The sequence below is a fragment of the Cervus elaphus genome, chromosome 9 (genome assembly GCF_910594005.1).
Source record: "Cervus elaphus chromosome 9, mCerEla1.1, whole genome shotgun sequence".
NCBI lineage: Eukaryota > Metazoa > Chordata > Mammalia > Artiodactyla > Cervidae > Cervus > Cervus elaphus.
The window spans coordinates 32213897-32230488 of NC_057823.1; the positions used below are offsets into that span (position 1 = coordinate 32213897).

Below are 16592 nucleotides of genomic sequence, written 5' to 3' on the forward strand. Positions count from 1 at the left end.
GCAGCCCCTGCTCACAGCGACTAGAGAGTGCCTTCACACAGCAACAAAGACTCCGTTTAGCCAAAAATAAATTAGTAAATAATTTTAGGTTCCAGAATCAAAAAAAAACTTGACATTAAAAAAAAAAGTACGTTAACAGTGATACAGCATGAAGGTAAACTAAAACAAGTGACATATGTGTATACCTAAGAAGGCTAACGGATGACATAGTACATGTTTAGTAAGGTATCAAAGATGTCAACAGGGTAAACAAGTTTCAAATCTGAAAATAACTGGAGCTAAGGGTCACCAGTTAATGACTGAAATTGACAAGTCAAGGTGAGCCTAGCATGGCTCCTATTTTGACATAAAGATTTATCTGCCCTAACCTAAGTATCATTCACATGCTCCCGTGAATGGAACTACTCACTACAAGCCATCAATAACAAAGAATATAGGTACTGCCATCCTAGTGTGCCACGTCCACTCCCATCACCATTCAATGTCTGTATCTTAGACCACTGGCCTAGACCATGGGCAAAGTAAAGTCAGCAGTGTCCATTCCTTGCATCCTGGCCTCCCTATTGTGATTCACACAAACTAACTCCCCTTGTCATGACTACACACTCATGAGAGAACCTTGTAAATTTCTTTTTGTAATTTTAGCTTAATATTCTATGTAGATCAGCCTACAGAAAGAAAACATGATTCATACTGTTGTGCGCATTCTGGACCCATAACAGTAAAATACCTTCACTTTAAGTTAGAAATTAACTCTTCTGAAATACTTATACCTGAGAGCTTGATTGACTAAGTGAATTGATGAATACTGTGAATCTAGTTCTGACTAACAGTGACAATTTTAATGAGACAACCTAACCAGATTTTCTGTCATAAAAATCAAGGACCAGAACTTAAACCTAGGTGAACTCATGCCAGGTAAATGCCAGTCCCAACTCACATGTCAGTGAGCCCATCTCAGAAGCACCACAACCCCTACTGCGCATTTTTATTTTCCAATAAAAACAGGCAGCATTTGTTCCAGTGAAACTTGATTTACACTCAGAAAGATACTTAAACTGTGCTTTTTAACTTAAAACACAGTTTTCTATCTTATCCCCAAAGTTTTGTTTTTCAATTTCTCCAACTTGCCTCTTGCTTGAATAGTCTCTTCTGTAGTCACTTTACCCTAATAACAGAGGTTATATTGGCAGAAACAAGATCAAGACTGGCAGGCAGGCTGGGAAAACCAAGCAAGCCATGCCTAACCTCAGGGAAACCTGGCTGGTAAACCAAATAGTAAAGTTGCACCAGAACAAAGTTATATATCATAAAAATCCCCAGATCCAAACTATACAAAAAAAAAAAAAGCTGCCTTACTGCTGTCATAGCAGGCTTCTTTAGGACTTCAAATCAGTCCCTTGGGAGTTTGCTTTCCTGGCTAACCTCCACCCACATCAAGAATTTCTGAATCCCTGAAGGTCAAGAAAGACCCAGTTTTACCAAACATAAAACACAAACAGAAAAGAAGATTTTGGAAGCTACCTGGAAATACATTTTCAAATAATGTAATCCTAAATACTAAAGACACTTTTGTCCAAATGCTTGAATCAGGAAGAAAAACCTTGCATTCTATCATACTAAAAATGCCAGTACATCAGCTTCCTCAAATTTGAAGCATTGCCACATTTTAAGAATTCAATTCGATAATGCTGCCAAAGTAAAAGAATTAAGTTATTGTAACACGGAAAGACACAGATATCTTACATATACATTACCATACACTTGAGGGGCACGATGATGCTAGAAGCTTAATAACAACAGGTCAGTTATGCCTCGCACTTTCCAAATAAACACTCAAGTTACAAATGATATGGAAAAAACTAGTGAAAATACAACTTAATCATTAGAGAAATAACAAGAAAATAATTGAAGAAAAATAAGAAACATGAACTTACCAATTTAATGGCCACATATTCATTTGTATACAAATTTTTCCCTTGAAAAAGAAAGAAAAATGTCAGATTCTCCCAGAAGTGAATTTTAAAAGATATATTATATAAAACTGCTCCGGGGGGATAGGAGGAAAAGCACAGGATACATTTAAATAAAATATAGATTTTTGCTTCCAACTATTTAGCAGAAACCTCATTAACAGGGATATATTTAAATTTATGATCAACTCAGTAACATTTAGTATTTCACCTGGATTCAGAGAAAGAAGTAAGACTAAGAAATACTTTAGCCTATTTATTAAAAAAAAAAAAAAAAAAGAAAAACTCTTATTTTGTTAGAATACTGTGTACCACTTAGAAAGTAATCAATAGGCAAACACACTAAGTTTCAAAACCAGAATGGCATATAGAAACAAGACTACACAATTCCTTTTTCAATCACCACCTCATTTTAAATCCTTTGTCATTATCAGATGTGATCTTAATAGGGCTCTTACATAATCTAGTAAATATATAGAAAAATATGGAATACATTTAAAATAAAATAAAATTTTAGAAATACTATTCAATAACTGGCTTTGACAAACTAGTTATTTACTCTGAGGGGAAGAAGTGTTATTAGCAACTCACCTTAAAACCAAATTAAATTCCAGTTATTTTAAGAGTTAGATATAAGCCATAAAACAAGAAAAAATATTTATCAGCCCAGTATATAGAAGCCTTTTGAGCATTAAAAAAACAAAAAAAGGAAAAAGATTAAGAGATCAGAAGATTTTATACAGATTTGACAACTTAAAACATTTTAAACCTGTTTAAGTCGAAAAACCTACACAAAGAACAGATAGAAGACAATCAGAATAAAGATTTAACATAATTAATATGTAAAGAATCCAAGTAAATTACACTAATCATTGGCACCAGCAATTTGAAAATAATGTAGAAAATTCCACAGGGTCAGCATCTGTTGTCCAAGTAAAACACTATGGAGAATTAAGTATATAAAGATAATCTGATACATAAATTCATGTGCTTCTTTACAAGTATAGCTAAAAGGATAAAAAAGAGAACAATATTAGATTTCTGAATTTCTGAAGAAAAGGAGAACAATGATAGTTGTTATGTTTAACTGTGATAGTAAATGGCCCTGGTTACACTGACTACTGAATAAAATAGGTAATCATCAACTTTCACACATGCAATTTTTTCCAACATAATACTCCTAACTTCATTTTATTCAGTAGCTGATGAACGGCAGTAAAACCTCTAGACAAAATTTCAGTCTTGGATATGTTGCCACAGTGAGCAGTATTTTCACGTAAGACTCTTTGCCACAAGCAACTTCACAGCCAGCTAACGGCCCATAAGGCAATTTTGCCATAAAAAACAAGGAAAATAAAATTTTAAATAAACATTAAAAAGGACACAATGACACATGAAAAACTAGTAAAAAAAAATCTTTTAAAGACTTTATTGTGAAAAATGAAAATATAAAAAACATTTAAAATTTGTGAAGATTCATGGTAATAGTTGTATTATGGTATATCTGAGAAAAGGTGATACTTTGTTACCTTTTGTCAAAGACAATCATTAAGGATTCAGGATCTCATACTGGATCTCAATTCTCTATGATATAAAAAAAATTTGCACTAAGTCTCTCCAGATTTCCCTGGAAATAAAATGAATAATCGAGGGACACTCCTACTGATTATCAATACATGTAACCTATATAAAGACACAAAGTGAAGTCGCTCAGTTGTCTCCGATTCTTTGCAACCCCATGGACTGTAGCCTACCAGGCTTCTCCAGCCATGGGATTTCCCAGGCAAGAGTACTGGAGTAGGCCATTTCCTCCTCAGGATGTAACCTACATAACTGGTAATAAATCACTGCACTACATTTAAATGTTCCAACACATGCCCACTCCTTATATTTCACCAAATCAACTAAGCTAGATACTGTACCAAATACAAAAACTCTGTCTCCATCATGTTCTCCACTATCAAACAGCAAAAATTTTGACCATTTTCAAGAAACTTACACTCATCAGGAATCGTGTAATCATTTCTTTTGTGGGGGACACAAAGAGCTTGATTCTTCTTTAGCTTCCAATTTCTAATTGCATGATAAACCTGGTAAAGACGGCATCAGAGAACAAGCAACTGTATCTAAATTAGCCAAAGTTGTTGTTGTTCAGTCACTAAGTCGTGTCCGACTTTTTGCAACCCCATGGACTGCAGCACACCAGGCTTCCGTGTCCTTCACTATCTCCCAGAGTTTGCTGAAATTCATGTCCACTGAGTCAGTGATGCTATCTAACCATCTCATCCTCAGCTGCCCTCTTCTCCTCTTGCCCTCAATCTTTCCCAGCATCAGGATCTTTTCCAATGAGTCAGCTATTCACATCAGGTGGCCAAAGTATTGGAGTTTTGGTTTCGACATCGGTCCTTCCAATGAATATTCAGGGTTGATTTCCTTTAGGACTGACTACTTTGATTTCCTTGCAATCCAAAGGACTCTCAAGAGTCTTCTCCAGCACCACAATTTGAAAGCATAAATTCTTCAGCACTCAGCCTTCTTTATGGTCCAACTCTCATTTCCATGCTTTGATCATATGGACTTTTGTTGGCAAAGTGATATCTCTGCTTTTAAATATACGGTCTAGGTTTCTCACAGCTTTCCTTTCAAGGAGCAAGCATCTTTTAATTTCATGGCTACAGCACTGTCCACAGTGATTTTGGAGCTCAAGAAAAGAAAACCTGTCACTGCTTCACACTATTTCCCTTCTACTTACCATGAGGTGATGGGACTGTAAAAATAACTAAATCACTTTGCTGTATGCCTAAAACTAACACAACACACAAACTATAATCCAATATAAAATGAAAAAAAAAAAAAACATGAAAGCACAGCATCCGTGGACAAATGAAACCAAACTGTCAATCATTCAAAATCAAACTGTCAGCCAGTTTTTTTTTTTTTTATCTTTTAGAGCACTGAAACCAAATTGTCAACCAGTTATCTTACCCTTTAGGGCAAAACTGCCTTACGGTCAATGAGTTGTATGACCAAACAGCACGACTACTTGTGACAAGAATGTCATGGCAAAAATAGTAAGAACCACTTCCAACACTGTACAGTAGTGTTTGTTCATAGAAATATTATAATGCTCTTCTGAGTTTTGTTCTTGTTTTATAAAAATGAGTGGGAAAAAAATGTTCATTCTAATGCTAAGTAGCATACATAAGTCTCACAAACCTATTACACTGATCACAAAAATGGAGATTAATAGGAATACCTAAGTGGTGTAAGCTAAGCTGTAGTCAAAGTACTCACTGAGCCCATAAATTAAGAAAAATTTTAGAAAACATACCATTTTTCAGCCAATTAGTTCAGCATTTAGATGTGACCATATATATTTTAAGAATACATGATGTATAAACTTGGCTTAGTGAATAAATTGATACAATGAAAAATTTAAATCTTGAGGAACACTTAAATCCTGAGTGTCTAACAAAGGAAAAATTTTTAGTTTAGAAATGGAATTTATATTTCATCAAGACATTACCATCTTCTCAGAATTATTTTGTATTGTATATGATATTTATTCATAACCACAGAGAAAAAATATTTATAGGACAAAAAGTTAAAAACAGATCCCATACAATGAAAATAAACAAAATACTTCTTAAAACATTGTTCTTGTTGTCATTTACATGGTCAAATGTTTATTTTTAAGTCACAGAAAGTGAAGTGAAAGTGAAGTCACAGAAGAAAGCACTAAATCCTAAAAGCATTTTCTTTTTTTGAATATTAGCAATTTCACTGAACTTTGAAGGTTATAAAAATGAGCCATGATTGAATACTACCAATGCATTTTTGTCACTTTGCATAGTTCAGTTCAGTTACTCAGTCGTGTCCAACTCTTTGCAACCCCACGGACTGCAGCACGCCAGGCCCCCCTGTCCACCACCAACTCCCGGAGTTTACTCAAACTCATGTCCATTGAGTTAGTGATGCCATCTAACCATCTCATCCTCTATCGTCCCCTTCTCCTCCCGCCTCCAATCTTTCCCAGCATCAGGGTCTTTTCAAATGAGTCAGTTCTTCGCATCTGGTGGCCAAAGTACTGGAGTTTCAGCTTCAGCATCAATCCTTCCAATGAAGATTCAGGACTGATTTCCTTTAGGATGGACTGGTTGGATCTCCTTGCGGTCCAACAGACTCAAGAGTCTTCTCCAACACCACTGTTCAAAAGCATCAATTCTTCAGCGCTCAGCTTTCTTTATAGTCCAACTCTCACATCCATACATTTCTGGAAAACCATAGGTTTGACTAGATGGACCTTTGTTGGCAAAGTAATGTCTCTGCTTTTTAATATGCTGTCTACGTTGGTTATAACTTTTCTTCCAGGGAGCAAGCGTCTTTTAATTTCATGGCTGCAATCACTGTCTGCAGTGATTTTGGAGCCCCCCAAAATGAAGTCTGTATCACTGTTTCCATTGTTTCCCCATCTATTTGCCATGAAGTGATGGGACCAGATGCCACGATCTTAGTTTTCTGAATGTTGAGCTTTAAACCAACTTTTTCACTCTCCTCTTTCACTTTCATCAAGAAGTTCTTTAGTTCTTCTTTGCTTTCTGCCATAAACATTGTGTCATCTGCATATCTGAGGTTACTGATATTCTCCCAGCAATCTTGATTCCAGCTTGTGCTTCATCCAGTCCAGCATTTCTCATGATGTACTCTGCATAGATGAACAAGCAGAGTGTCAATATAAAGCCTTGATATATCAGTACTCCTTTTCTGATTTGGAACCAGTCTCATGTTTCATGTCCAGTTCTAACTGTTGCTTCTTGACTTGCATACAGATTTCTCAGGAGGCAAGTCTGGTGGTCTAGTATTCCCATCTCTTTCAGAATTTTCCAGTTTGTTGTGATCCACACAGTCAAAGGCTTTGGCGTAGTCAATAAAGCAGAAGTAGACATTTTTCTGGCACTCTCTTGCTTTTTCAATGATTCACTTTGTATCATCATGCCCTTAAATAATCGGCTTTTAAATCCATATTTGGTATATACACGAACAAACTAACAATGTATGTTCAATGCACAAAGTACATGCTTGTGGGTACAATACAAGCAAGAGAGAGGAGTGTGTGTATAGAGGAAAACCAATTAAGAGAAGGCTCCAAGTAAACTGGTTCCAATTCACTGAAGTTTTAATCCAATTTCAAACGATGTTTCCAATGGTGCTTTGTGCCATACTGAACTTGAAAAGATGTGTTTACCAATATCGGGATATTTGAATGGTCATTATTATAAAACTATTTTCTACAGAAACTCCATATATGGTTATATCAGGGAAGACTAATCAACTAAAATACCCCTGTTCACCTTCCTTAGGAAAAGAATGGCCTAAAATGGTTGTCCAGCTAGACTACACTTCTAGCCTCTTTCAACCTGGTGCAGACATGTGATTTTAAGTTCTAGACATGAGTCAACAAAAGGTATGTCACTGCCCACTTGCAAGAATGAACGTGCTATCTTCTGGCCCTTTTGTTCTTGCTGGCTGGGTGTCTGGGAAACAGCAACAAGGGGAGTAAACAACTCACACATGGAGACTGAAGCCCCATTCTGAGGATGCAGAGATACCCTGACAGCCCTTGGTGCTGTTCTTCTGGCCTGTGTTACGTGAGAAAGAAAGAAACTACTTTGCCTAACACCACTGTATGCTAGGATCTCTTTCTTAAAGCATCATAGCCTACTCCTTGTTACATTTTTCAGAAAAATTTTAAGCTTCAGCTAGTAAATGTAGAAAAATCAATAAACATAAAAAAGATGAATCCACCCAAATCTGTATATTTACTTGATACATACAGTAAGACCTGAAGAATTTTCAACAAAACAGTTCTTAAGCAAAAATAAAAAGTTATAAAAACTTCTGTGTCTACTTAATTATATCAAAATTTACAATATCTTACTTCAGATATGGTAATTCAAAAAACAAAATATAACACCCTTGTTCTGTTCTTTCACGTGATGGTCAGTCAGGCATAGCTACAAGAGGAGACACAGAAGCAGCTCAGGAAAACAAAGTTTTCCTGGTGCTAAAGAAGGGGTCACAGAAGAAACATCATGTTTTGGTCAGGTGGTAGAAGACAGGAGCAAGGGAAGAGCTTTGGCCTAGATCTTTGGTATTTCTGCAGGAAAAGCAAGATAAGGAAGGGTAAACAGCTTAGGAGTGACTAGTTTGAATAACTCTGTTAACCTTCGGTGGGCAGTTTCTCTAGCTGTCTTGTACTTTGCCATGGGATGCCTTCAGGAAGACTGCCTCCTAGAATGCATGGGTCAGAGAGAGGAGGTATGGCTCTAGATTGGATAGTTTGCAGAACAAAGGCATGCTCCCAATTTTTTTTATCTTGAAGAACTGGCTATCCTGTAGAGGAGCACTCTTTCCATAGAGTGAAAGGATTTGAGGTTTTTTGGTTTCTTTTTATTATTAAAGCAATGTTATATTAGCTGGTTTGTATTCCATACATTCTAGAATACATCTGCAGTAAGACGTCTATATGGTTGACCAGAAAGATTTTTCTTCAGATGTTAAAGCCTCATAATACACAGGAAAATAAAAAATGTATACAATATAACCCCACATTTTAGCTAGCTTTGTTCTGTCTCATTCTGTACCTGTTAAAAACATTTCCAAGGCATTTTGGTTAATTGTCTAAGCTAGGAATATATTCAACATGCTGGATGGAAGCGTTACCACCAATTCAAGGATAAAATAAAACCAAAAATATCAATTCATCATTTTACAATTAAAAATACAGATAAAAATTATAGTAAACACATTTACTTAATTTTAGATTTTTTTAAAAAATTAACTATTTTCTTTTTAATCTCAAGGCAAATATTTTATGTTCGGCTTTCTTTCGTGTGTGTGTGTGTTAGCCATTCAGTCGTGTTCAACTCTTTGCGACCCCGTGGACTATAGTCTGCCAGGCTCCTCTGTCCATGGAATTCACCAGGCAAGAGCACTGGAGGTGGGTTGCCATTTCCTTCTTTCTTTAGTGATCCTCTATAAAAGTACTTTCAACAGAGGGTAATACTGTCTCTCCTTGGGGCTTTGGAAATGGCAGTGGGGGCTGCGGGGAAGGAATCTGGGGCTGCATATGGAGATGCAACTCCTGTTTAGTGTCCAAGAGGTCTGAAGTTCTAAATACCACGCGATGTATGGGGCAGCCTTCTACCAAACAAACAAACAAAAACAAAAGACTGTCCAGCCCAAGATCCTAATAGCACCTGTTTTGACAATCATTTAACTTAACATATACACTCTATATATTCTTTCTTACTCAATACTTAATCACAGAAAACTTAGTGCCAGAAATCAATGTCTATTAACATGGTTTTAAAGAAAGCACTTTAAGAATTCAAACCATATTTTAACATTAGCATGTTTATCCAGATTAAATAAACATGTTTATTCACATTTATCATAGAAAAAATGATACTTATAACAACTCTTTCTGTACAGAGAAATCACCTGGAACCTTTTTAAAAGGGAATAAAACCTCCCTTTATTTAGTAGTCTATCAAGAAAGAAAAATGATTAAAATAATTATGCAAGTGGACATGTTACATGAATCTAAGTACTGAAACAGTAACATGTACAGATAAAACATTTAAATAAAATCTACAGAAATATACAATAAAAACCCACAGGTAGATTAGATATAGATAGATAAATAGAAAGATGATGATGGACAGATGGATGGATAGACTAATAAGTCATCTTATCCCTATTCCTGCTTATTCACAGACTGCAAAAAAATGGGGGTATTTTGCTGTTTTTTTCAGTATACAGCATGTTAGTTTCAGTACATAGGAGTAATACAGTTTTCTCATATGCCCTGGCTAAAATGTTCCACTAGATTCTTTGGTGTGTATACACACATATACCCACACACACACATATACAGACATATATATATATATAGTTATTTTGAAATAAATTATATGAAATCATTCTGAATAATAAATGCCAAAGTACTAGAGTACTATAGTCATATACACAGAGAGTGACAAAGTACAAATATATATGTCATAATATATAGTTAGAAAACTAATTTATATTAAAAAATTTAAATATACATACAACATGCTATAATCTTAATTAAGAACAAATATCTTGATACCCTTTAAAGGAGGAGAACAATCACTGCTTTCCTAAAACAGGCAAGGATAATGTTGGTTCTTTTATACTGTTATCTAAATGTAATCTTCACAGTAATTCAGGAAGCGGAAATAATTCCATTTTAAAGTGGACAAATATGAAGCCCCATGTGGTTAAATGACTTATGCGTTCCATAATGGCAGAGATAATTTTTATATTTTTCCAATGTATCATCAGTGTCTAATCATGCTTCATACATAATACTGTAGACATGTGATAAATTTTTAATGCATGGATGGGTGTAATTCAAGGTCAGACAAGTAAATAATCTGCTCTTTTTTTTAATGCCAAAATCAGAAACAGTTTAAGAATTTCAAAGTATCATTACAATATCTTTTAAAAAATAAAATATAATTTATATAACATTCACCCTTTCAAATACCTGAGTCCCTACTAAAATGCAGAAGAGTCTATCAGACACATCTCATGTATAAAATGTCATTACCTTTTATTGGATTGCTTCAAAGATTTAATGTACATTAACTACATAAAACAGTAATAAAATGAAGGAGTAACTAAAAATTAGAGAGTTTTTGGCCCAGATGGTGAAGAATCTGCCTGCAATGCAAGAGACCTGGATTCGATCCCTGGATTATAAAGATTCCATGGAGAAGTGAATGGCAACCCACTCCAGTATTCTTGCCTGGAGAACTCCATGGGCAGAGGAGCCTGGTGGGCTACAGTCCATGGGGGACTGACACTCAAAGAGTATCAGACTCTTTGAAACTAACACTTCACTTTCTTTCAGAGTGTTTTACAAGATGATAAAGAGAGGTAGTTTAATAGATGAACATACATTGTATATATTTTTATAACACCAAGGTTGAATCTAATGAAAATTGCAAAGCTAAGCTTTTTCTTTTTATTTAAAGAAGTTTACACTTGTGCCAGTGCATTAACCAGACAGCCCTCAAGGAACCTCAATACTGACTCCCATAAAACCGTGCTGTCCTCCTTCTTGTTTCTCTTCAATGAAGATAGCCACATCTTCATTGCACTAGGAGCTAAAAAGACAGATTTGGATTGTGAGTCCATCATTAAATTGATGCGTGACATTTGTCAAGAAACCTTCCCTGAGTTTCAAATGTCTTAAACGTAGAGTTAGGAGGTTAAACTAGACCAATGTTTCCCAAACTTACCTCATCTTAAGAATAAACTGAATCAGTACTTTGTGTCCCTTGGTAAGAATATAGATTTCTAAACCACTCTGGACATACATGGGGGAAGAGGGGAATAAATTACAACACTGCAAACTGCACTGATTTTTGATGCAGTTTAAGGATATTACCTTAACTTTAAGCCATATGTATCCTCCTCAAGTAACCAGTTACTAAATGTTTTCCAATCAGAAAAGGTAGCCTAAATATCATTCTTAAAGAGTACACTGCAAAGACTCCCCTGGTATCTCTTTCAGCCTGCTAGGGTTTTTTCATTTACTTTCTTTTTTCTCTTAATCTAGATGGCTAATCTCAAGAAAACAGACACTGTATTAAGTAATGACCCACAAATGAAAATACAAGTACATAAGAAATTCTTAGTATCTGTATTCTTTAAAATTACCACAACAATGAAACAACTAAACAAGTAAATCATTTCATTAAAAAGTACCCTTCATTTAAAAAAAAAATGCTCCCATTATTATGGAATAAACAAAATAGTCTTACCTAATCGTAGTTCTCCAAAATTCCCACATCCAATTTTTTTTCCAACTCTAAAGTTAGGTCCAACCATTAAAACTCCAGAGGATGAAGAACCAGTTCCTCGAGTGTTATGTCCCAACCGACCACTAGGTCGTGCCATTCTATCATCTGATTTGTCCTTGTCTTTCTTTTTATTTTCCATATCAAGTTTGCGGTACTCCACTTTGAATTCTTTAATCAAGACAAGCACACTGAAATAGGGTATCGTGAGAACTGGTACATCACTAGGTAACTGTACCAGGTAGGTGATGTTAACATTCAAATTGCAGTAGGTAGTCAATGAACTGGCGCGTGTTCATCCCATTCGTAAAATTTTTCTCAGCTGTCTTTTCAGCAAAACATGTCTTCAGAATTATTTTTTCAATGATGTGAGCTGATATTGATAGAGAGCTAGAATATTAAGAAAAGAAAATCAGTCAACTTAGAATTAAAAACCATGTTTCAGAAATTAATAACATAATAAAAGTTCAGGCAATGGACTTAATGCCCACTGAAATCAAACCTCAGCAGACTCTTAATCATTACCCTTCATTCCTATACTTTAATACCAAAAAGATCACAAAAACAAAACCAAACAAAATCAGTGATTTGCTTACTTTTAAAAAAATAAATAAAAATAACAAAAATGTATTATTTCATAAGCCAATATATATTCACCAGCCTAGACCTTCCAGCTTAGAATCATTCCAATTAAAAAAAAAAAAAAAATCCAAAGAATTCCAGTAAGTCAATACAGGAATATCAATTTAAAAGCAAGAAAAGAGAATACATTTTGCAAATTAGTAAAAGAGTTTAATATTTTTCACATGTTTATACATTTAATAATTTTCAAGGGCTTTTCAAATATACATTCTTATTTGATCTTCATTTATTCAAATATTTATTACTCGTAACTACACATGGGAATGGAGCAATCACAACAAGGTTTGAAATAAATAGTACCTTTCTGATTAATTTTAGCAACCCACCAAATATGCAATTATTTCTAACACCCAATCTATTTATAAAGTTTCTTATTATATCTTCCATGCTCTTAATATTGCAGATGAAATGTAAGCATCCGTTTGGTTTAAGTAAAATTTAATGAGTTTTACATATACTGTTTACTTTCTACAATAGAGTAACTAATACTGAACTTCCCCCCTTGCTGTAAATAATTATGAAAATGGACAAATATTTTCAGGCATTGAATAATAGGCAGAGCAAACTGTGATCTGTGAGAAAATAGAAACAGCAGGTGAATTCCACCTTCGCTCAAGAGCTCCAGCGAGGGACAGTCTTCTGACTACAGCACAGGGAAGCGGAGACTCCGGCAGTGCCCAAGGAGCACAGATCAGAGTCTGGGGTGTTGAAGCTGGTGGAATTTGCAGGACAGTACTGAAGGTGAGAGGTACAGTTTTAGGGGTAGGAGGTGACAGGGCCAAAACAAGGCCTGTTAAATAAAGAATGGGGTTAAATAAGGAATGGAGATACCAAAGGCTATAGAGTGCCAGGATATCTTAAAGTTCCTACCTAGTCATGGTGGAAGAACCTCATTAATATCCCAGAATTTGAGATATCAGAAAGACCAAGTCTTAACAGTAAGGATCATAGTGTAGAGTCAGGACTACTGAGAAGGGCGCACCTAAAGCCTAAAACCAAGCCTAGAGAGGATTAAGAATATCTCCAACTACACTAACTGCATTCCAGAATGAAACCTGACATAATTAAAAAGACAGAGTTACAAAAACAGACTTTCAACAACGTTGAATTCATAATGTCTAGCATACAGTTAAAAAAATTACCAGACATGAAAATAGTTAGTAAATGTGACATGCAGTCAGAAATAAAGCTATCAAAGGAAACAAACTCCAAGATGACCCTGATACTGAAATGAGAAGACAGGACTTCAAAACTACTAAGTAGCTATTAAAGTTCTACTACATTAAAGAAGGAGAACGGAACAGAAAAAACATCTGAAGAAATAATGGTTGAAAATTTCCCAAATTCACTGAAAAACATTCACCTACAAAAATGGGGAAACTCAGCAACTCCATAAAGAATCAATACAAAGAAAATTAAACCTAGCTACATCAAAGTGCAAAAACCCAAAAATTAAGGGAAAGTCCTAAAAGCAGACAGAGGAAAAACTACACAACACACAGGTGAACTTCAAAACCTATCAGAAATAATGGAGACCAAAAAGAAAATGGGAAAATATGTTCAAAGCAATGGAAGGAGGAAATGAACTCTCAACCAAGAACAAGACACCCAATAAAATTAGTCTTTAAAACTGAAAATGAAAGAAACTCATTTTCGGATGAAGGAAGCTAAGAATAGACACCAGCACACTGCCACAAGAAATACTTTTCAAATAATCCATTAAGCTTAATTAAATCACATGATACCAGATAGAAATGTGAAACTTTAAGAAGAAATGAGGAACACTAGAAATGGGAAATGCATAGGTATTCATTTCCTCAAAAGATAAAGTTACTTGTTAAAGCACAAATAATTTCTTAGTGTCATTTATAAGATATGGGGAAGAAGAATAAATATATGATAACAGAAATGGCAGGGGCAGCAAGCAAATGGAATTATATTAAGATCCTTATATTTGTTAAGAATAAAGTAGTTAAATATTAATTTTAAATGGCAGGGCAGACAGTAAATGGAACTACATTATTTTTTAAGATTCTTATATTTGTTAAGAATGAGTGGTTCAATATTAATTTTAAGCAGCCCATGACAAATTAAAAATGCATATTGTAATACCCAGACCAAACACTAAAAATTAACTGCAGTAGAAACAGCTAAAAAGTAAATACAAGAAATAAAGTAGGATGATAAACATCTGATTAAAACAAGAGAATTAAAAGAGATATGACACAAAAAGGAAAACACCAAGAGAATAGACTTAAAAACATACTTATAATGAAAATGGACCATATTCTCTCCATAAAAAGCAAAAAGACTTTAAAAAAGAAAAAAATCAAGATCCAACTATACACTGTCTCTAAGAAACAACTTTACATACAAAGACACAGACAAACTAAAAGTGAAATAATAGAAAGATACACTACACAAACATCCTCATTTGCAGATGACACCACCCTTACAGCAGAAAGTGAACAAGAACTAAAGAGCCTCTTGATGAAGGTGAAAGAGAAGAGTGAAAAAGCTAGCTCAAAACTCAACATTCAAAAAACTAAGATCATGGCATCCTGTCCCATTACTTCATGGCAAATAGATGGGAAAACAATGGATACAGTGACAGACTTTACTTTCTTGGACTCGAAATCACTGCAGATGGTGACTGCAGCCATGAAATTAAGACACTTGCTCCTTGGAAGAAAAGCTATGACCAACCTAGACAGAAATATTAAAAAGCAGAGATGTTACTTTGCCAACTAAGGTCCATATAGTCAAAGTTGTAGTTTTTCCAGTAGTCGTGTATGAATGTGCGTGTTGGACCATAAAGAAGGCCGAGTGCTGAAGAATTGATGCTTTTGAACTGTGGTGTTGGGGAAGACTCTTGAGAGTCCCTTGGTCTGCAAAGAGATCCAACCGGTCCATCCTAAAGGAAATCAGTCCTGGGTGTTCACTGGAAGGGCTGATGCTGAAGCTGAAGTGCCAATACTTTTGGCTACCTGATGCAAAGAGCTGACTCATTAGAAAAGACCTTCATGCTGGGAAAGACTGAAGGCAGGAGGAGAAGGGGATGACAGAGCACGAGATGGCTGGATGGCATCACCGACTCAATGGACTAGTCTGAGCTAGGATAGGGAAGCCTGGTGTGCTGAGCCCATGGGGTCGCAAACAGGTGCACGTGACTAAACAACTGAACAACAACAACAATGCAAACATCAAGTATATTAAGCTTCAGAGGCTGTAACATTATCATACAAAGTGAACACCAAAACAAGGGAGACTCTCCAAAGATACAGAGGTCTATTTCATAGTAACAGAAATAGCAACTCAACAGAAAAATGCGAAAAATCATAAAAATGACATATAAATGAGCAAAATGAAGGAAAGACTTTAAAAACAAGGATTAGTTTGAAATAACTGTTTGAAAAAGACAATCATAGTTGAAATGTTAACACTATTGTTTCACTGCTGTTTGATAAAGTAGAAGACAAAAATAACAGTATGAATATTGAAACAGTAGATCTAAATATCATCAACTACCCTGAACTGACTTTTATAAAATACAATATCCCAAAACTGAAGAATAATATTTCCTTTCAAAAAATGTTCATCAAGATCATATGCTATCATTATTTAAGTCTCAAATAACTAAAACATTAAAGTATACTCTCTGATCTAGTATTTCTAATATTAGAAATGTTAAGATTCAATATTTGAAATAAATTCAACAAATTAACAGGAAAAAAAAAGTATCTCAACAGACAATAAAATGCATTTGAAAAAATTCAACCCATTAATGTTTAAAACTTCTCAGTAAACCAGAAAGAGAATCAAATGTCAACCTAATAAAAGGGTTTTTCCTAAAAAAAAAAAAAAAGATAGCCAACATCTTACTTATATGGTAAACCACTGAATAATCAAGACTAGGAGAAAACAAAAGAATGTTTGCTCTCAAATCTTCCATTCAACACATTGTACAGAAGAACTAGCCTGTAGAGTAAGTTAAGAAAAGATGCAAAAGGCATGAAAAGTGAAGAGGAAAAGGCTAAATTACTGTTATTCAGACATTATAACTGTGTGTGCAGAAAACCTTATA

General features: G+C 34.9%; 1 protein-coding gene across 9 annotated transcripts in view; it reads right to left on the bottom strand.

The window, feature by feature from the left end:
• The window catches only part of CSNK1G3 (casein kinase 1 gamma 3), a 122026-nt gene that overhangs the window by 73931 nt on the left and 31503 nt on the right, over positions 1–16592 (bottom strand). For all 9 annotated transcript variants that reach the window (XM_043912241.1, XM_043912239.1, XM_043912240.1 and 6 more), the window contains exons 2-3: positions 11831–12256; positions 1938–1978 (exon numbers count right to left, since the gene is read on the bottom strand). In XM_043912241.1, the coding sequence (XP_043768176.1) occupies positions 1938–1978; positions 11831–12008 (219 nt within the window). In that variant the 5' untranslated portion in view covers positions 12009–12256. The remainder of the gene's footprint in view (positions 1–1937; positions 1979–11830; positions 12257–16592) is intronic.